The sequence below is a fragment of the Colobus angolensis genome, unplaced genomic scaffold (assembly GCF_000951035.1).
Source record: "Colobus angolensis palliatus isolate OR3802 unplaced genomic scaffold, Cang.pa_1.0 Scaffold494, whole genome shotgun sequence".
NCBI lineage: Eukaryota > Metazoa > Chordata > Mammalia > Primates > Cercopithecidae > Colobus > Colobus angolensis.
This window is the reverse complement of record NW_012118421.1, coordinates 317,517-334,347: the sequence shown is the minus strand read 5'-3', so window position 1 is coordinate 334,347 and position 16,831 is coordinate 317,517. Positions and strand designations below refer to the sequence as shown.

At 40.5% G+C, this 16,831-nt stretch overlaps 1 protein-coding gene across 2 annotated transcripts in view; it reads left to right on the top strand.

The window, feature by feature from the left end:
- Positions 1-16,831, top strand: part of BAZ1A (bromodomain adjacent to zinc finger domain, 1A) — a 134,606-nt gene that overhangs the window by 28,492 nt on the left and 89,283 nt on the right. For both annotated transcript variants that reach the window (XM_011959454.1, XM_011959453.1), the window contains exon 2: positions 13,217-13,360. In XM_011959454.1, the coding sequence (XP_011814844.1) occupies positions 13,217-13,360 (144 nt within the window). The remainder of the gene's footprint in view (positions 1-13,216; positions 13,361-16,831) is intronic.

Here is a 16,831-nt window from a genome sequence, read left to right as displayed (position 1 = left end):
GATAGGTTCTGGCTCAGTCGCCCAGGCTGGAGTGTGGTGGTGTGATCTCAGCTTACTTCAACCTTCTGGGCTAAAGTCATCCTCTTGCCTCAGCCTCCTGAGTAACTGGGACTACAGGCGCACACTACCACGCTGGCTAAATTCTGTATTTTTTGTAGAGAGTTTCACCGTGTTGCTGATCTCGAACTCCTGATCATCAAGCGATCCACCTGCCTCAGCCTCCCAAAGTGCTGGGATTAGAGGCTTGCGCCACCACGCCCAGCCAAGTTCTGAAATTTGACACAGTCGTATAATTCACCACAGTCAGGACATAGGACATTTCTATGAACCTCCACAAAATTCATTTGTGCCCCCTTTGTAGTCAACCCTTGCTTCACCTTCTAGCCTTTGACAAACCACTGATCTGTTTTCTGTCCTCAAAATTTTGCCTTTTCCAGAATAAAATATAAATGGAATTATAGACTATTTCTGGACTTTATTCTTTTCCATTGATCTATTTGGCAATCCTTTCACCAATACTACAGTGTCATCATTACTATAGCTTTATGTAGTATTTATTACTTTCATTATGTATTTATTTCTCTTATGGAATGAATATTTTTAATTTGAGTTAATATTTTGTTAATGTTTATCAATAGTATTTTAAAGTTAAACTTTTTTTTGCGACTACTGTAGGCTCACATGTAGTTGTGAAATAATTGTTTCCCGGCGGGGAATGGTGGCTCATACCTCTAATCCCAGCACTTTGGGAGGCCGAGGTGCGTGGATCATCTGAGATCAGGAGTTCGAGACCAGCCTGGTTAACATGGTGAAACCCTGTCTTTACTAAAAATACAAAAATTAGCCAGGCGTGGTGGTGGGTGCCTGTAATTCCAGCTACTTGGGAGTCTGAGGCAGGAGAATCACTTAAACCTGGAAGGTGGAGGAAGTTGCAGTGAGCCAAGATCTTGCCACTGAACTCCAGCCTGGGTAACAGGGAGACTCTGTCTCAAAAAAAAAGAAAAAAATAGTTTCCCCCATGATGTTATCTTGCAAAATTATAGTACAGTACCACAACCAGAATATTGACATTGATACAGTTATAATACAGAACATTTCTATCACTGCAGGGCTCCCTCACATTGCTGTTTCTCTTCAGATTTTCAATTTTCTGAAACAAATATGACTTGAAATCTGTATTGTCAGTAACTTTTAAATTTAAAAACCTTATTCAGGTTCTGTGATTCATGAAGTGAATTTAACATACGCAAATGTTTATAAAGTGACCAGTGTTTAATAAATATCTAGCACACCTAATAGTAGATTGCCTTTCCTTATCAGTGGGATTTGCCTTGGATGCATATAATTGAAGTGTTTAATGGCATAAACAAAATAGGAGTTTTTCTCTTGTGTAAAATGAATCCAGAAGTGTGTAGTGTAGGGCTGGTATGATAGGTCCACAAAGTTGTCAGGAACTCAGGGTTTTACTTCTTTTCTGCTTCATCATCCCGATGTTATAACAATCGTTTTCAGTGTTCAGGATGGCTCAGAATAGGGGAAAGACAAGAAGCCTTTTCCTATGCCTTTTTCACATTGAGGCCAGTTAGTTTGAAAATACTGTTACTATGTTAAAACAAAAGATCACTTGTCAAATCTGTGGTGGCTTTTCATATTTAATGTGTTGTTGTCTCTGATCATAAAATGTTAACCTTGCTGTAAGGAGGCAAGACTGTCTTACATGTTTGTGCCAATGTGCTGGCTGACATAAAGCTGAGTCCACAAACAATTGAATACCTATTTATTTGAATGTACTAGTTGGAATTTTAAAGTTTTTGGTAGTTTTAATTAATTTGGTTGATTCTGTAGCCACACTAATTAATAAGGCTTTAATAAGATACTTTTGAATACTAAGGAGGTTAAGCAGCATATTAATAATATCCAGATGTTTGGAAACTAATTAGAAATATGTAGGGTTTAATCCATGGATTTTGTGTGTAGAATTTTCTTAAGATTTTTGTGACTGGGCTCAGTGGCTCATGCCTGTAATCCCAGCACTTGGAGAGACTGAGGCAGGAGGATTGTTTGAGGCCAGGAGTTCAAAACAAGCCCGAGCAACATGGCAAAAACCCATCTCTACCAAAAAAAAAAAAAAAATTTAGCTGGGGATGGTGGTATTCACCTGTAGTCCCAGCTACTTAGGAGGCTGAGGTTAGAGGATTGCTTGAGACTGGGAGGCAGAAATGGCAGTGAACCAAGATCACACCACTGCACTCTAGCCTGAGCAACAAAGACCCTGTCTCAAAAAGAAAAAAAAGACTTAGTTGTATTAAATATATCTTTAATAATGGATTTAGTCTTCAGTAAGAATCTAGTGATTATTATCTTGTGATATTTAGACTTATAATAGGTCATGACAGTTGGAGAAATAATAAGGTCTGGTTCTGTAGTCCATAAAGGGTCTCAGAACAGTTAAAAATGAAGCATTCTTTTTAGGCCAGGCATGGTTGCTCATGCCTATAATCCTAGCACTTTGGGAGGCCGAGGTGGAAGGATTGCTTGAACCCAGGAGTTTGAGGCCAGCCTGGGCAACATAGCAAGACCCTGTGTCTACTAAAAATAATAAATTTTTAAAAAGAAACATTCTTTGAGCTACATTGATGTATTTCTCTAAAAAAGTGAGGAATTATAAACAAAGCAATCTTTTCTTGACTTCTTTTTTCTCCTTGACAAGTAATCAACATAATTCACAGTCTTTTTGTGTGAGTAGCTGACTCGCTTGAATGCTGTGGTTTCTTCCACTTAAAATGAGGTATCACATAACCTTAATTTAAGGATTTTGTTTTTTAACTCTAAACTTCAAATTAATCAGTTCACTGTTAGAAAATATCGACTTAATTGTCCAAGCATAGTATTTTTTATAAATATTCTTGCACCTGTATTACTGGAAAATAAAGGTTAATGAGGCAGAATGGGGAGCAGATGTGAAGTATGCTATAGATTCAGCGTATTCCATTTTTGGAGACCCAAACAGAAGGTCAGTCTCTTATTTCAAGTAGGTCTTCCCAGGCTTCTAGATCTTCTTTCCCTTTGCTGTTAACTATTTACCTTCTACCTCAAATACCTTGTAGAAATTCTGCATATGTCTCAGTTATAGAAAGTTTTATAATTTGCTTTTGTTTCATTGAATTTTTGAGATATAAATTTAAATTGCTACTAAAAATAGCTTTTTATGGGAAAGTATATACATTCTAGACTATCCTTATAAAAAGCTATTTCCAGCTGGGCGCAGTGGCTCACGCCTGTAATCCCAACACTTTGGGAGGCTGAGGTGGGCAGATCACCTGAGGTCGAGAGTTTGAGACCAGCCTGACCAACATGGAGAAACCCCATCTCCACTAAAAATACAAAATTAGCTGGGCATGGTGACACATGCTGGTAATCCCAGCTACTTGGGAAGCTGAGGCAGGAGAATTGCTTGAACCCAAGAGGCAGAGGTTGCAGTGAGCTGAGATCGCGCCATTGCATCCCAGACTGGCAACAAGAGTGAAACTCCATCTCAAAAAAAAAAAAAAAAGCTATTTCCATGTTCAGCTTATTATAGATTTATGACTAATTAATGTTGTGCCCTTATACTGTACTTACTTCCATTCCACAGTCTTGCTTTCACTCTGAAATGTTTGTTAGCACTTTAAGGAGCCTCACATTGCCTGGGCTTAAAATTGTGAAATGCCCTTGGGTCAACATAATCCTTCCATTCCCTTCAACTCTAGTAGTAGAGTGGAAAATTAGAAAGTATATGGGCTTGAGAGTCACACAGTTAAAGTTTTGGCTGTACCATTACTGGTTGTGTGACTGAGATCAAATTATTTAAATCTGACCCTGGGCAGGATGCAGTGGCTCACGTCTGTAATCCTAGCACTTTGGGAAGCAAAGGTGGGTGGATCACAAGGTCAGGAGATGGAGACCATCCTGGCTAACACCGTGAAACCCTGTCTTCTAAAAATACAACAGTTAGCTGGGCATGGTGGTGCATGCCTGTAATCCCAGCTACTGGGGAGGCTGAGGCAGGAGAATGGTGTGAACTCAGGAGGTGGAGGTTGCAGTGAGCCGAGACTGCGCCACTGCACTCCAGCCTGGGCAACAGAGCGAGACTCCATCTCAAAAAAAAAGAAAAAAGAAAGAAAAAAAAAAATCTTGAGCTGAAATTTCATCTTCTAGAAAATGTATAACTTAGGGAGTTGATTGATATATGAGGAGAGACATATATGTAAATTACATATTTAATCGGGCACACATGAACGCTAATAATAAGGACTCTTAAATCATTCTTCCACTGTATTTTCAAATAATGGAGCATAACTTTAATTCAAATAGTGTCTATGCTCTTGAAGATCCTCTAGCTGGGTCTTAATTCATGATTCTCTGTTTTTTACATACACCCCTATAAACTTGTTTGGACTCCCTAGAATCAAGAAATGGTAGCAAGTAGCTATGAAAGACATAGACTAAGTCTCTGGAAATCTATTAGATGTTGACTTGGACATCTTGAGTAACGTAAGTTTACCTAAGTACCTATGGGAAGGGTTAGCCTTGATTAGATTGGCAAGGAATGCTACCGGTGGTTTGGGTGTGCTACAAAGTTAATAGTAGCATTGACAATAACTACTGCAATTTATATAATTTACTTCTGGGCAATGTCCCTGTGTTGCACTGGTTTCCTTCTCTGTAATTCCAATGTCAGGGAATTGTATTTCTTTATGTTGGTTTTAAATATATTAGTCCTCAAATTATTGTAGCCCTGTGGGACCTACTGTGGTCAGTTGTTCCCACTGATGACTGTCAGGCCTCACATCAACTGTGCTTGGGTTCCAAGTGGACTCATTTACCCTGTATTTGCCTCATGACCACCACTACTGTTACCACTTAAGGGGCATTCATCTGGGCTCTGCCAGCAAAGGTCATCTCTGTTTCTAACTTGAGAAACCTTGTTATAGGGTCCCTGAAAAGCTTCCTTCATTACTTCCCAGAAGCCTTAGTAATATGAGCCCTGATAGATCTGATATCTAAGTCCTTCAAAGGCAGATCCATTTGATTTCTTTCATATTTTTGTACAGCTCATGTTACAAAAGTACAGAACCTTTTTATCAATAGGCTACATAATTACCTAACAGGTTTTGATATGATTTCCTGTAGTTGTTCCTCTTGAGAAACACTGGTTTATTTCTACCAGTCAGTGGTGAAAGTCAGGCTATAGTTCTGTAGACATCATTTCCATTTGCTACTAATGTAGGATTGGTAATTGAGCCTCTTCTCAAGCTTTTCTCTTAGAATAAAAAAAGTTGTTTTTTTTTTCATTTTAGTAAAATAAACATAAAAATTTTACTATTTTAGTCATTTTAAGTGTGCAGTTCAGTGGCATTAAGTACATTCACAGTGTACTTAATGTTGTACACAGTATTGTGTAAATATCACCACTATTTCCAGAACTTTTTCATCATCCCAAACAGAAACTCTGCACCTATTAAGCAATAACTCTCCATTCTATCCTTCCCCCAGCTTCTGGTAACCTTTATTCTATGTTCTTTCTCTATGAATTTGCCTATTCCAGATACTTCATATAAATGGAATCATATTTGTCCTTTTGTGGCTTATTTCACTGAACAGAATGTTTTCTTTTTTGTTTGCTTGGGAGTTTTGTTTTGTTTTGTTTTTTGAGATGGAGTCTGACTCTGTCACCCAGGCTGGAGTGCAGTGGCGCAATCTCTGCTCACTACAAGCTCCACCTCCCAGGTTCAAGCGATTCTCCTGTCTCAGCCTCCCAAGTAGCTGGGATTTTAGGCGCGCACCACCACGTCCAGCTAATTTTTGTATTTTTAGTAGAGATGGGGTTTCACTATGTTTGGTCAGGCTGATCTCAAACTCCTGACCTCGCGATCCGCCCGCCTCGGCCTCCCAGAGTGCTGGGATTACAGGCGTGAGCCACCATGCCTGGCCAAGCTTGGGGTTTTTTTTGAGACAGTGTCTCACATTGTTGCCCAGGCTGAAGTGTAGTAGTATAATCACAGCTCACTGCATCCTCAACTTCCCAGGCTCAAGTGATCTTCCCACCACAGCCTCCCTAGCAGCTGGGACCACTGGTGTGCACCACCACACCTGGCTAATTTTTATTTTTACTTTTTTTTTTTTTTTTGAGACAGAGTCTTGCTCTGTCACACAGGCTGGAGTGCAGTGCGCAATCTCGGCTCACTGCAAGCTCTAGCTCCTGGGTTCACGCCATCCTCCTGCCTCAGCCTCCCAAGTAGCTGGGATTACAGGCGCCCACCACCATGTCCGGCTAATTTTTTGTATTTTTATTAGAGATGGGGTTTCACCGTGTTAGCCAGGATGGTCTCAATCTCCTGACCTTGTGATTGGCCCGCCTCGGCCTCGCAAAGTGCTGGGATTACAGGCATGAGCCACCACGTCCGGTCACCTGGCTAATTTTTAAATGTTTTTTGGTAGAGTTGGGGATCTCACTCTATTGCCCAGCCTATGAACATGTTTTCAAGGTTCATCCACCTTGTAGCATGTACCAGAATTTTATTCCTTTTTATTTCTGAATGTTCCATTATATGTATATACCACATTTTGCTTATCCATTCATCTGTTGATGGACACTTGGGTTGATTCCACCTTTTAGCTATTGTGAATAATACTGCTATGAGCATTGGTGTATGAGTATCTGACTTCTTGTTTTCAATTCTTTTGGATATATACCTGGAAGTGGAATTGCTGGGCTATATAGTAATTAGATGTTTAACTTTTTGAGGAATTGCCAAACTGTTCTCTACAGCAGTTGTACCATTTTATATTGCCACCAGCAATGCACTGGGGTTCCAATTTCTTTACATTCTCATTAACACTTGTTAATTTCTGTGTTTTAAAAAAAGAAGAAATATATAACCATCTTAGGGTGAAGTGGTATCTCATTGTGGTTTTGATTTTGTATTTTCCTTATGACAAATGATGCTGAGCATCTTTCTTGTGCTTATTGCTGTTTGTATCTTCTTGGAGAAATGTCTATTCAAGTCTTTTGCCCATCTTTGAATTGAGTGGTTTGGGGATTTTTTTTTTTTTTTTTGAGTTGTAAGAGTTCTTCATATATTCTCCAACTCTTTGTCTGCCTGGGTATCAGGGTAATGCTGGCCTTATAGAATGAATTAGGAAATATTCCCTCTTTAGTTTTTTGGAGATTTTGAGATAATGTATGTTAATGCTTCTGTAAGTGTTGAATAGAATTCCCCAGTGAAGCCATCTGTTCTTGGGCTTTTCTTTGTTAGGAAATATACATACCTACATATATACATATATACATACATGCATACATATATATATTTTCTGAGACAGCCTCTACCTCCTGGACTCAATGATCCTCCAACCTCAGCCTCCCAGGTAGCTGGGACTGCGAGTGCACACCACAATGCCTGGCTAATTTTTGTATTTTTGTAGAGGCAGGGTTTCTCCACGTTACCCAAGCTGGTCTTGAACTCCTGGGCTCAAGCCATCTCCCCTCAGCCTGCCAAAGTGCTGGGATTAGGTGTGAGCTATCCCACCCAGCCAGTGTTCTCTTATAACCTTTTTTATTTCTGTGAAATCAGCAATAATATTCTTACTTTCACTTCTGATTTTAGTGAGTCTTTTTTTTTCTCAATTTTTTAAAAAGAGCAGCTTGAAAAGGACCAAGACTAGGATGTTTAAATTTAATTGAACTTACGTAAATCTCAGTGAGGGGGAATGAGCAGAAGGTAGAAGATCAGATGCTTTGAGGACTTTGGGTTGACCCATATAGTATACATTTTGTTGATTCTTAAGCTTTAGGGTGCTGTGGAACACCCTAAGCTTTAGGGTGTTATGTTTTCTTTTGTTTGAGTGTAGAATTATTAGTTTGTTAAATGGAAGGAAAGATTAAACAGCTAAGCCTGGAATGGGCAAGGTGCAGCTAAATCTGAGGAAGAACAGAAATAAAAGAACTAATTGCCTCTAGTACCCTTGCCATCTCTTCTGTCTTATAGATTTTACCACCTCTCGCTGCACACTGTCTCCTCCATGATATATGGCTGCCGACAGCACCAGAATTTTGTCTTACAGGTTTCATGATGGGAGACATGGACTGATTTTTACCTTCTAGATTCCAAGTTTAAAAATCTTAGAAGAGATATATGAGCTCAGCAAAGTAGAGCCTACCCTGTATCAGCTAACTCTGGCCATTATTTTGGGAGAACATGGCAGCTCTTTATTAGACATTTGGAAGAGGGTAGAACATGGGAAGAATAAAGTTCCTAGGAGAGTAGAGTTGGTAAATGAGACAGGATGCCCACAGTATATCAAAATTTGTTAATGGTATGGGATAACCAAATGAATGATACAGCAGAGTATCTAATCTTGAAACACTTTTTCTCAGAGAATAGAGATTTAGCCCAACGGTAGGTATTTATGTGCTTAGAATATTTGTAGTTAATAAAACCTTCCCCAGGATTGCATAAGAGTTATGGCAGCTCCAGCCTGGCCAACATGGAGAAACCCCATCTCTACTAAAAATACAAAATATTAGCTGGGCATGGTGGCGTGTGCCTGTAGTCCCAGCTACTTGGGATGCTGAGGTGGGAGAATCAGTTGAACCCGGGAGGCAGCGGTTGCAGTGAGCTGAGATTGCACATTGCCTGGGGGACAGAGCGAGACTCAAAAAAAAAAAAAAAAAAAAAAGGAGTTGTAGAGATACCATAGGCCGGGCGCGGTGGCTCAAGCCTGTAATCCCAGCACTTTGGGAGGCCAAGACGGGTGGATCACGAGGTCAGGAGATCGAGACCATCCTGGCTAACACGGTGAAACCCCGTCTCTACTAAAAAATACAAAAAACTAGCCGCGCGAGGTGGCGGGCGCCTGTAGTCCCAGCTACTCGGGAGGCTGAGGCAGGAGAATGGCGTGAACCTGGGGAGGTGGAGCTTTCAGTGAGCTGAGATCCGGCCACTGCGCTCCAGCCTGGGCGACAGAGCCAGACTCCGTCTCAAAAAAAAGAGATACCATAAATATAATCCCAGCAATGCTCTCTCTCCTTTATATTTACTCCCTACTATATTTTGCAACTCTTTTTTAATGACTTCATTGAGTTATATTTCACATACCATAAAATTCACCCATTTAAAATGTAGTTTTAATTTTCAAACATTTTCAAAATCTCAGAAAGAAAGCTTTGCCCATTAGCAGTCACTGCCCATGGCCCTCCTGTCCCCTTACACTGCCTGCCCCACCCCCTGCCACCAAGTTTCTGGTACCTACTTTGTCTATCTTCTCTCTAGAGATTTGCCTTTCTGAATATTTCATATAAATGGATTCCTACGATAGGTGGTCTTTTGTGTCTGGCGCCTTTCATTAGCATAATGTTTTCAAGATTCATAAATATTGTACCATGTATCAGTACTTCATTCCTGTTTTTTTTTGCTGGATAATATTTTATTGTATATAACACATTTTAATGATCAGTTGATGGATATTTGGATTGTTTATAATTTTTGGCTCTTAGGAGTAATGCTATTTTGAACATTTATGTTCAAGTTTGTGTGGACATATGTTTCATGTCTCTCAGGTATATAGCTAAAAGTGGAATCACACGGTCATATGGTAAATCTTTGAGGAGCTGTCATACTGTTTTTCAAGGTGGTTCTACATCCTCACCAACACTATTATGGTGACTCTCTTAGTAGAGATGAAACCTCATTGGTTACATAAACTCCCTCTGGAGAAGAAATGGATTTTTTTGACCACATTTCTAGAAGTTGAGAGTCAGACAATCAGTTATCTAGAGCTGAGATGAATCACCAAGGGAAACTATATACCAACCAAGAGATATGCAGTAGCACTTTGGGGAAATCAGTGTATATTTTGGTAGTATGAGGAGATAAAGAAGCAGGCAAAGACAGAAAAAAGTATAGTCAGGGAGGTAGGTTAGATGATAAATAGGGAAGATTTTGTACCATAAAAATAGAGGTGGAATTTTTTAGTAAGGGGATGGATAATGGTTTACAGAAGATTAAGACAACTAAGACAAGACTTTGGATTTATTGACCAATAGTTAGATTACTGTGACTTTCTTGGGACAAATTTTTTACATGATGACCAAAATTGTAAGAAGGGTAGGGAAGTGGAGAGACAATCTAAGTCACACTTTTGAACCACACGACAGTAAATGGAAGGAGAGAAGACTTCACTGATGGGTGAATAAGTCCTGGGAGAAGAGGGTACATTGAAGAGCAGATTATAAATTGATAGGAAGTTGCTATTAATTTATTTTTTAGCCAATGAAATTTTTTTTTGTTTTTTTTTGTTTTGTTTTTTTGATAGTCTCACTCTGTCACCCAAGCTGGGGTACATGCAGTTGCAGGATCTGAATAGCTGGTATTACCGGTGTGCAGCACCACCACGCCTGGCTTTTTAAAAATTTTTTTAAGACAGAGTCTCACTCTGTTGCCCAGGCTGGAGTGCAGTGGCATGATCTCGGCTCACCACAACTTCCGCCTCCCAGCTTCAAGCGCTTCTTGTGCCTCAGCCTCCCAAGTAGATGGGATTACAGGTGCGTGCCACCACACCCAGCTAATTTTTGTATTTTTAGTAGAGATGGGGTTCTGCCATGTTGGCCAAGCTGGTCTTGAAATCTTGGCCTCAAGCAATTGATCTGCCTTTCTCACCGTCCCCAAGTGCTGGGATTACAGGCGTGCAAATGGTCTTTACAAGAAGCAAAATGTCCACAGAGCAGGTACAGATGCAGATTATCTTTGCTTGGCCTTCCCCTTGCTTTGGCAATCACTATGCTTCCATATAAAGGGATATTTATAAAAATTGGATTGTTTCTGTTCTTGGAATCTACTTTGGCTTCAGCAATGGGAGGTCCCTCTAGGGAGTGAGAAGAGACCATACCCTGAAGTCTCTAGAAAGCTAGAGATAGATGTAACCTTTCTAGGATATTGAAGAGTATGTTTCTTAGCCGAGGAAAACTGAAGATATACAGGAGGAGAAACACAATGCAGCGGGATAAGAGAAGAGGTTACGGGCTGGAACAGTTATAAAGGATATGGACATTTGATGTTGAGAAGGAAGTCAAAGAGCCTAAGTCAAGATCTGTTTCATTTTCTAATGTTAAAGCACTGAGACTGGGACTTGAGGAAAGGAGAAAGTTTTGGAAATCTGTTTTGAGAACGAACAAAAGTTATCTCAACAATAACAGTGAGATCCTAACCTTGAATTCATAGGAGACTCATGGTTTCAAGGCAGGAAGTAAAGAATTTGGAACAAGAGTGAGTGTGGTGAGAAAACAGGTGCTGTCTTTTCTAGCATTGAAAATTGGCACAATAGAGATGGGATTAAGGAATATTTTAATTGTGGTTGAATGAGTCTAAAATCATGGCCCATAAAATCCAGATACAGTATGCAGAGTAAAGGAAGCCAGAATAGGGGTGATAGAGTTAGTGAATAGGAAGCTTTCCAGAGATCAGAAGTCACAACAAAATTCGTGAGAATAAAAAGGTTATAGTCTGAAGAATTTTAGAATTTAAAATATTGGATACTTTCAAAAATTACAAGGCCCCAACTCTGTAAAATAAGATACTGTGCCAATATATGACTTTCTAAACAGTTAACTTTAGTTAGGAATATAACTGCTAAGAGAAACAGACATTTTCACAATAATAGCTGGAGACTTCAGTACGCCATCTTCCATAATGGATGGAACAACCTGGCAGAAGTTAAGAAATAGAGGATCTGAACAATGCAATAAATCAACTAGATGTAACAGATAGAACACTCAACCCAACAACAATACACATTCTTCTCAAGTGCACATGGCATATTCTCCAGGATAAACCTTATGCTAGGTCACAAATTCAGTCTCATTGGATTTTAGAAGGTAGATATCTATATTAGACAGAGTTTTCCAGAGAGAGACAGAACCAACAGGAGATACATATCAAGAGAGAGAGATAGGACAAGGGATGGGGAGAGAGTATGGAGGAGGGGACACTGGTACAAGTCCCAAAATTCAAAGGCTGGAGGACCTGGAGTTGCTGATGTCCAAAGGCAGGGGAAGAGAGGTGTCCCAGTTCCAGGAATCAGAATGAACTTGTCTTTTCTCTGCCTTTTTGTTCTGTCTGGGCCCCCAGTTAATTGGATGGTGCCTGCTCACATTGAGGGAGAATCTTCCCCAACTCAGTCCACTCACACGCCACTCTTCTCTGGAAACGCCCTCATAGACACATTCAGCAATAATACTTTAGCGACTATCTGCTTTTGCATCAAGTTGACACCTAAAATTAAGCATCACGAGCTCATACAAAGTATCTTCTCTGACCACAACAACATGAACTTCGCAATCATTAACAAAGGAAAACTGGAAAATTCGCAAATTTATGAAAATTTAAAACACGCTCTTAACCAATGGAGCAAAGAAGAAATCCTAAGGAAAATTAGAAAGTAACTTAGAGATGAATGAAAACAAAAATATACCAAAATTTATGGGATACAGCAAAAGCAGTGCTAAGGGGGGAGTTTTTAGCTATAAATCCTTACGTTAAAATACAAGAAAGATCTCACATCAGCAACCTAACTTTACAACCTAAGGAACTAGAAGAAGAACAAACAATCCAGAGCTAGCAGAAGGAAGGAAATCAGATAATTTTGTATAATCTTGATAAATTGTGTTTTAAAATAGTTTTACAGCTTTAAATTGTGTCTAATATTTGCTTAAATTAAATGTTACAGATTTTCTTTTTTTGTTTTTTGAGATGGAGTTTCGCTCTGTCTCCCAGACTGGAGTGCAGTAGTATGATCTCGGCTCACTGCAGGCTCTGCCTACCGGGTTCACACCATTCTCCTGCCTCAGCCTCCCAAGTAACTGGGATTACAGGTGCCCGCCACAACGCCTGGCTAATATTTTGTCTTTTTAGTAGAGATGGGGTTTCACCGTGTTAGCCAGGATGGTCTCGATCTCCTGACCTCGTGATCCGCCCACCTCGGCCTCCCAAAGTGCTGGGATTACAGGCATGAGCTACCGCGCCTGGCCCCACTGATTTTCTTTTTAAGTAAATTGTTTAAATCGGCTAATAGACTCTGGAAAACGAAATAACTGGTTCAAAACAAATCGGTTGCTCTGAAATGTTTGGCTGTAAAATATCAAATTATTTGCATTTTTAAATGTATCATTTTATTTCAGGTTGCAGTGTAGGATTTTGGAAGTCCTCCCTCCATCACATCAAAATGGTTTTGCTAATGGACATGTTAACAGTGTGGATGGAGAAACTATTATCATCAGTGATAGTGATGATTCAGAAACACAAAGCTGTTCTTTTCAAAATGGGTAAGTGATTTTTATTAATTTTTAAATTATTTGGCAAATTGCCTACTGATATTCCATTGAAACAACTTTTTTTTTTTTTTTTGAGATGGAGTTTCGCGCTCTCGCCCAGGCTGGAGTTCAGTGGCTCAATCTCAGCTCACTGCAACCTCCACCTCCCATATTCAAGCGATTCTCCTGCCTCAGCCTCCTGAGTAGCTGGGATCACAGGCTCCCTCCACCATGCCTAGCTAATTTTTGTATCTGTGGTAGAGACAGGGTTTCACCATGTTGGCCAGGCTGGTCTTGAACTCCTGACCTCAGGTGATCTGCCTGCCCTGGCCCCTCAAAGTGCTGGGATTACAGGCATGAGCCACCACGCCTGGCCGAAATAACTTTTCTTTCATCCTTTTTTCCTTCTAGTCATACTGTGGTATAGTACTCATCTAAACAATCTAGTTCAACAATGATGTTAGAATTTTCAAAACTGAAATTTACCTAGTTAACACTACTCAGCTGCTGAAGAGCAATGGATGCTAACTCTCATTCAGTCATTTATACATCCCCCCTGCCCCCCGCTGCTTTTTTTTTTTTTTTTTTGGAGATGAAGTTTCCCTCTTGTTGCCCAGGCTGCAGTGCAATGGTGCGATCTCGGCTCACTGAAGTCTCCCAGGTTCAAGTGATTCTCCTGCCTCAGCCTCCCAAGTAGCTGGGATTACAGGCACGTGCCACCACGCCCGGCTAATTTTGCATTTTTAGTAGTAGCGGGGTTTCACCATGTTGGTCAGGCTGGTCTTGAACTCCTGACCTCAGGTGATCGACCCGCCTCGGCCTCCCAAAGTCTTGGGATTACAGGCGTGAGCCACCGCACCTGGTCCCTACTTTTGTTTACTTGAAAAAATCCATTCTGTACTTTAACAGTCATTCCCTTTGGCACACACAATAAAGAAACGCTGTGACCACCTAAAATTCAGACAGTTGATGGTCTGTGTCAGCTGGGTGCTGTTGGAGAAAAATCACACAAACATGTAGCTAGGAATTTAAAATCTCAGCTGAGTCTGCAACCAATTAAAAGTTCTTTTACATGTTTTAGCTCAGCAACCTCTTCTGTTCTCCACAATGACTATTCTAAATCATTATTTCTCCATCCTGGTCCCTTTTAGGCATCTCAGACTTCAAAATGCTTTCTCCCACCTGTCTTGTGTCTTCCTTGGTTTCCTATTTTTAGTGAACAGTACCATAATGTTAAAAAAAAAGAAATCTGAGATCACTCTTACCTACTTCTTTTACTTTGCTCCTGAAACACCAGTGTTGATAAGTTCTTTCAGAAACTTTTTGTTCAAGTTCTCATTTTACCTGACATTAACTATTATAGCTATAACTAGCATTTGAGAATTGACTATGATCAGGCACTGTGCTAAATGCTTTATATGCATTTTGGTCAGTTCTGGAAAAGTGTTGTAATTCTAATTTAACAAGGAAAAACCTGAGACTCAGGAAGGTTAATTGGCTTTGTACAAGGTCATCTAACTAGCACATTGTCTGACAGAGTAATTTTTAAGTGAGTGAATGAAGCATGACATGCTCCTGTATAAGTCTTTTGATACATCTCTCGCTTTTTTTTTTAAAGAGATGGAATCTTGTTCTGTTGCCTAGGCTGGAGTGCAGTGGTGAGATCGTAGCTCACCGCAGCTTCAAACTCCTGGGCTCAAGCAGTCTTCCTGCTTCATCCTCCCAAGTACCTAGGACTACAGGTGCATGCTACCATGCCTGGTTAATTTTTAATTAAAAAAAAATTTTTTTTTTTTAAAGTAGAGACAGGGTCTTGCTATATTGCTCACGCTGGTGTCAAACTCCTGGCTTCAAGAGCTCCTCCCACTTCAGTCTCTTGAAGTGCTGGGATTACAGACAGGAGCCACTGTGCCTGGCCAACTTGCTACTATTAACCAGAAAAATAAATTACTGTATTACTTGTTCATGTCTTCTGTTAAGTATAGGGTTCGGGATGCAAAATTTGTGGGAATTACAGTAGTAAATGTATGTCCTTGAGCATGTCTTCATGTGTTTTGTTTGGACTATGTCAAAGATTATAACCTTTAAATGGAGTTAGTTGTTGTTTTTTTTTTTTTTTTTTTTTGTGATGGAGTCTCGCTTGTCGCCCAGACTGGAGTGCAGTGGCGCAATCTCGGCTCACTGCAAGCTCCGCCTCCCGGGTTCACGCCATTCTCCCGCCTCAGCCTCCAAGTAGCTGGGATTACAGGCGCCCGCCACCACGCCGGCTAATTTTTTGTATTTTTAGTAGAGACGGGGTTTCACCGTGTTAGCCAGGATGGTTTCGATCTCCTGACCTCGTGATCCGCCCGCCTCGGCCTCCCAAAGTGCTGGGATTACAGGCTTGCGCCACCGCACCCGGCCAGAGTTAGTTGTAAATCAGATGAGTGTGTGCATAGGTACAAATATAAGTAAACATGTAAGTATTCATTAACAGTAAGTACAAATAAAGTCTCTAATTTTTTGGAATGCCTCTTGAAAATTTTAATTCAAGGTATAAAAACTAAGCCCAGTCTTAAAGGATTGAACACAGATTTTGTATATGCAAGGTATTTTTAAAATTCATGTTTAAATACGGTAAGCATTTATTTATCTGAATTTTTTTTGAGACAGTTTCGTTCTTGTTGCCCAGGCTGGAGTGCAGTGTCACGATCTTGGCTCACTGGAACCCCCTGTCTCTCTGGTTCAAGTGATTCTCCTGCTTCAGCCCCTCTAGTAGCTGGGATTAAAGGCATGTGCCACCACCCCCAGCTAATTTTTGTGTTTTTAGTAGAGACGGGGTTTCTCCAGTTTGGCCAGGCTGGTCTCAAACTCCTGACCTCAAGTGATCCGCCCACCTCGGCCTCCCAAAGTGCTGGGATTACAGGTGTGAACCGCTGCACTCGACCCATGTAGTAACTTTTTTTTTTTTTTTTTGAGATGCAGTCTCACTCTGTAGCCCAGGCTGGAGTACAGTGGCGCAGTCTCGGCCCACTGCAACCTTCCTGGATTCAAGTGATCTCCTGCCTTAGCCTCCTGAGTAGCTGGGACTATAGGCGCGTGCCACCACGCCTGGCTAGATTTTGTATTTTTTAGTAGAGACTGGGTTTCACCATGTTGGCCAGGCTGGTCTTGAACTCCTGACCTCAGTTCATCTGCCTATATCGGCCTCCCAAAGTGCTGGGATTATAGGCGTGAGCCACCATGCCTGGCCCCATGTAGTAACTTTTCATATACTTTTCTAATTCTTTTAAGCGCTGTGAGGTGATTTGAGATGAGGACTCTGTAGATTCTGGGGATCAGCATGCTGTTATTCAGCTCATGAATGTCCCTTTTTCAGATATGAACATGAGCTACCTGCGTATTTTCTGGCTGATTTGTAACGTTGAATACAAAGCACATTAATTCAAAATTTCAGTTAGTATTAGTAAATATTTTGCCTGTTACAACGTAGCATTTTGAAGA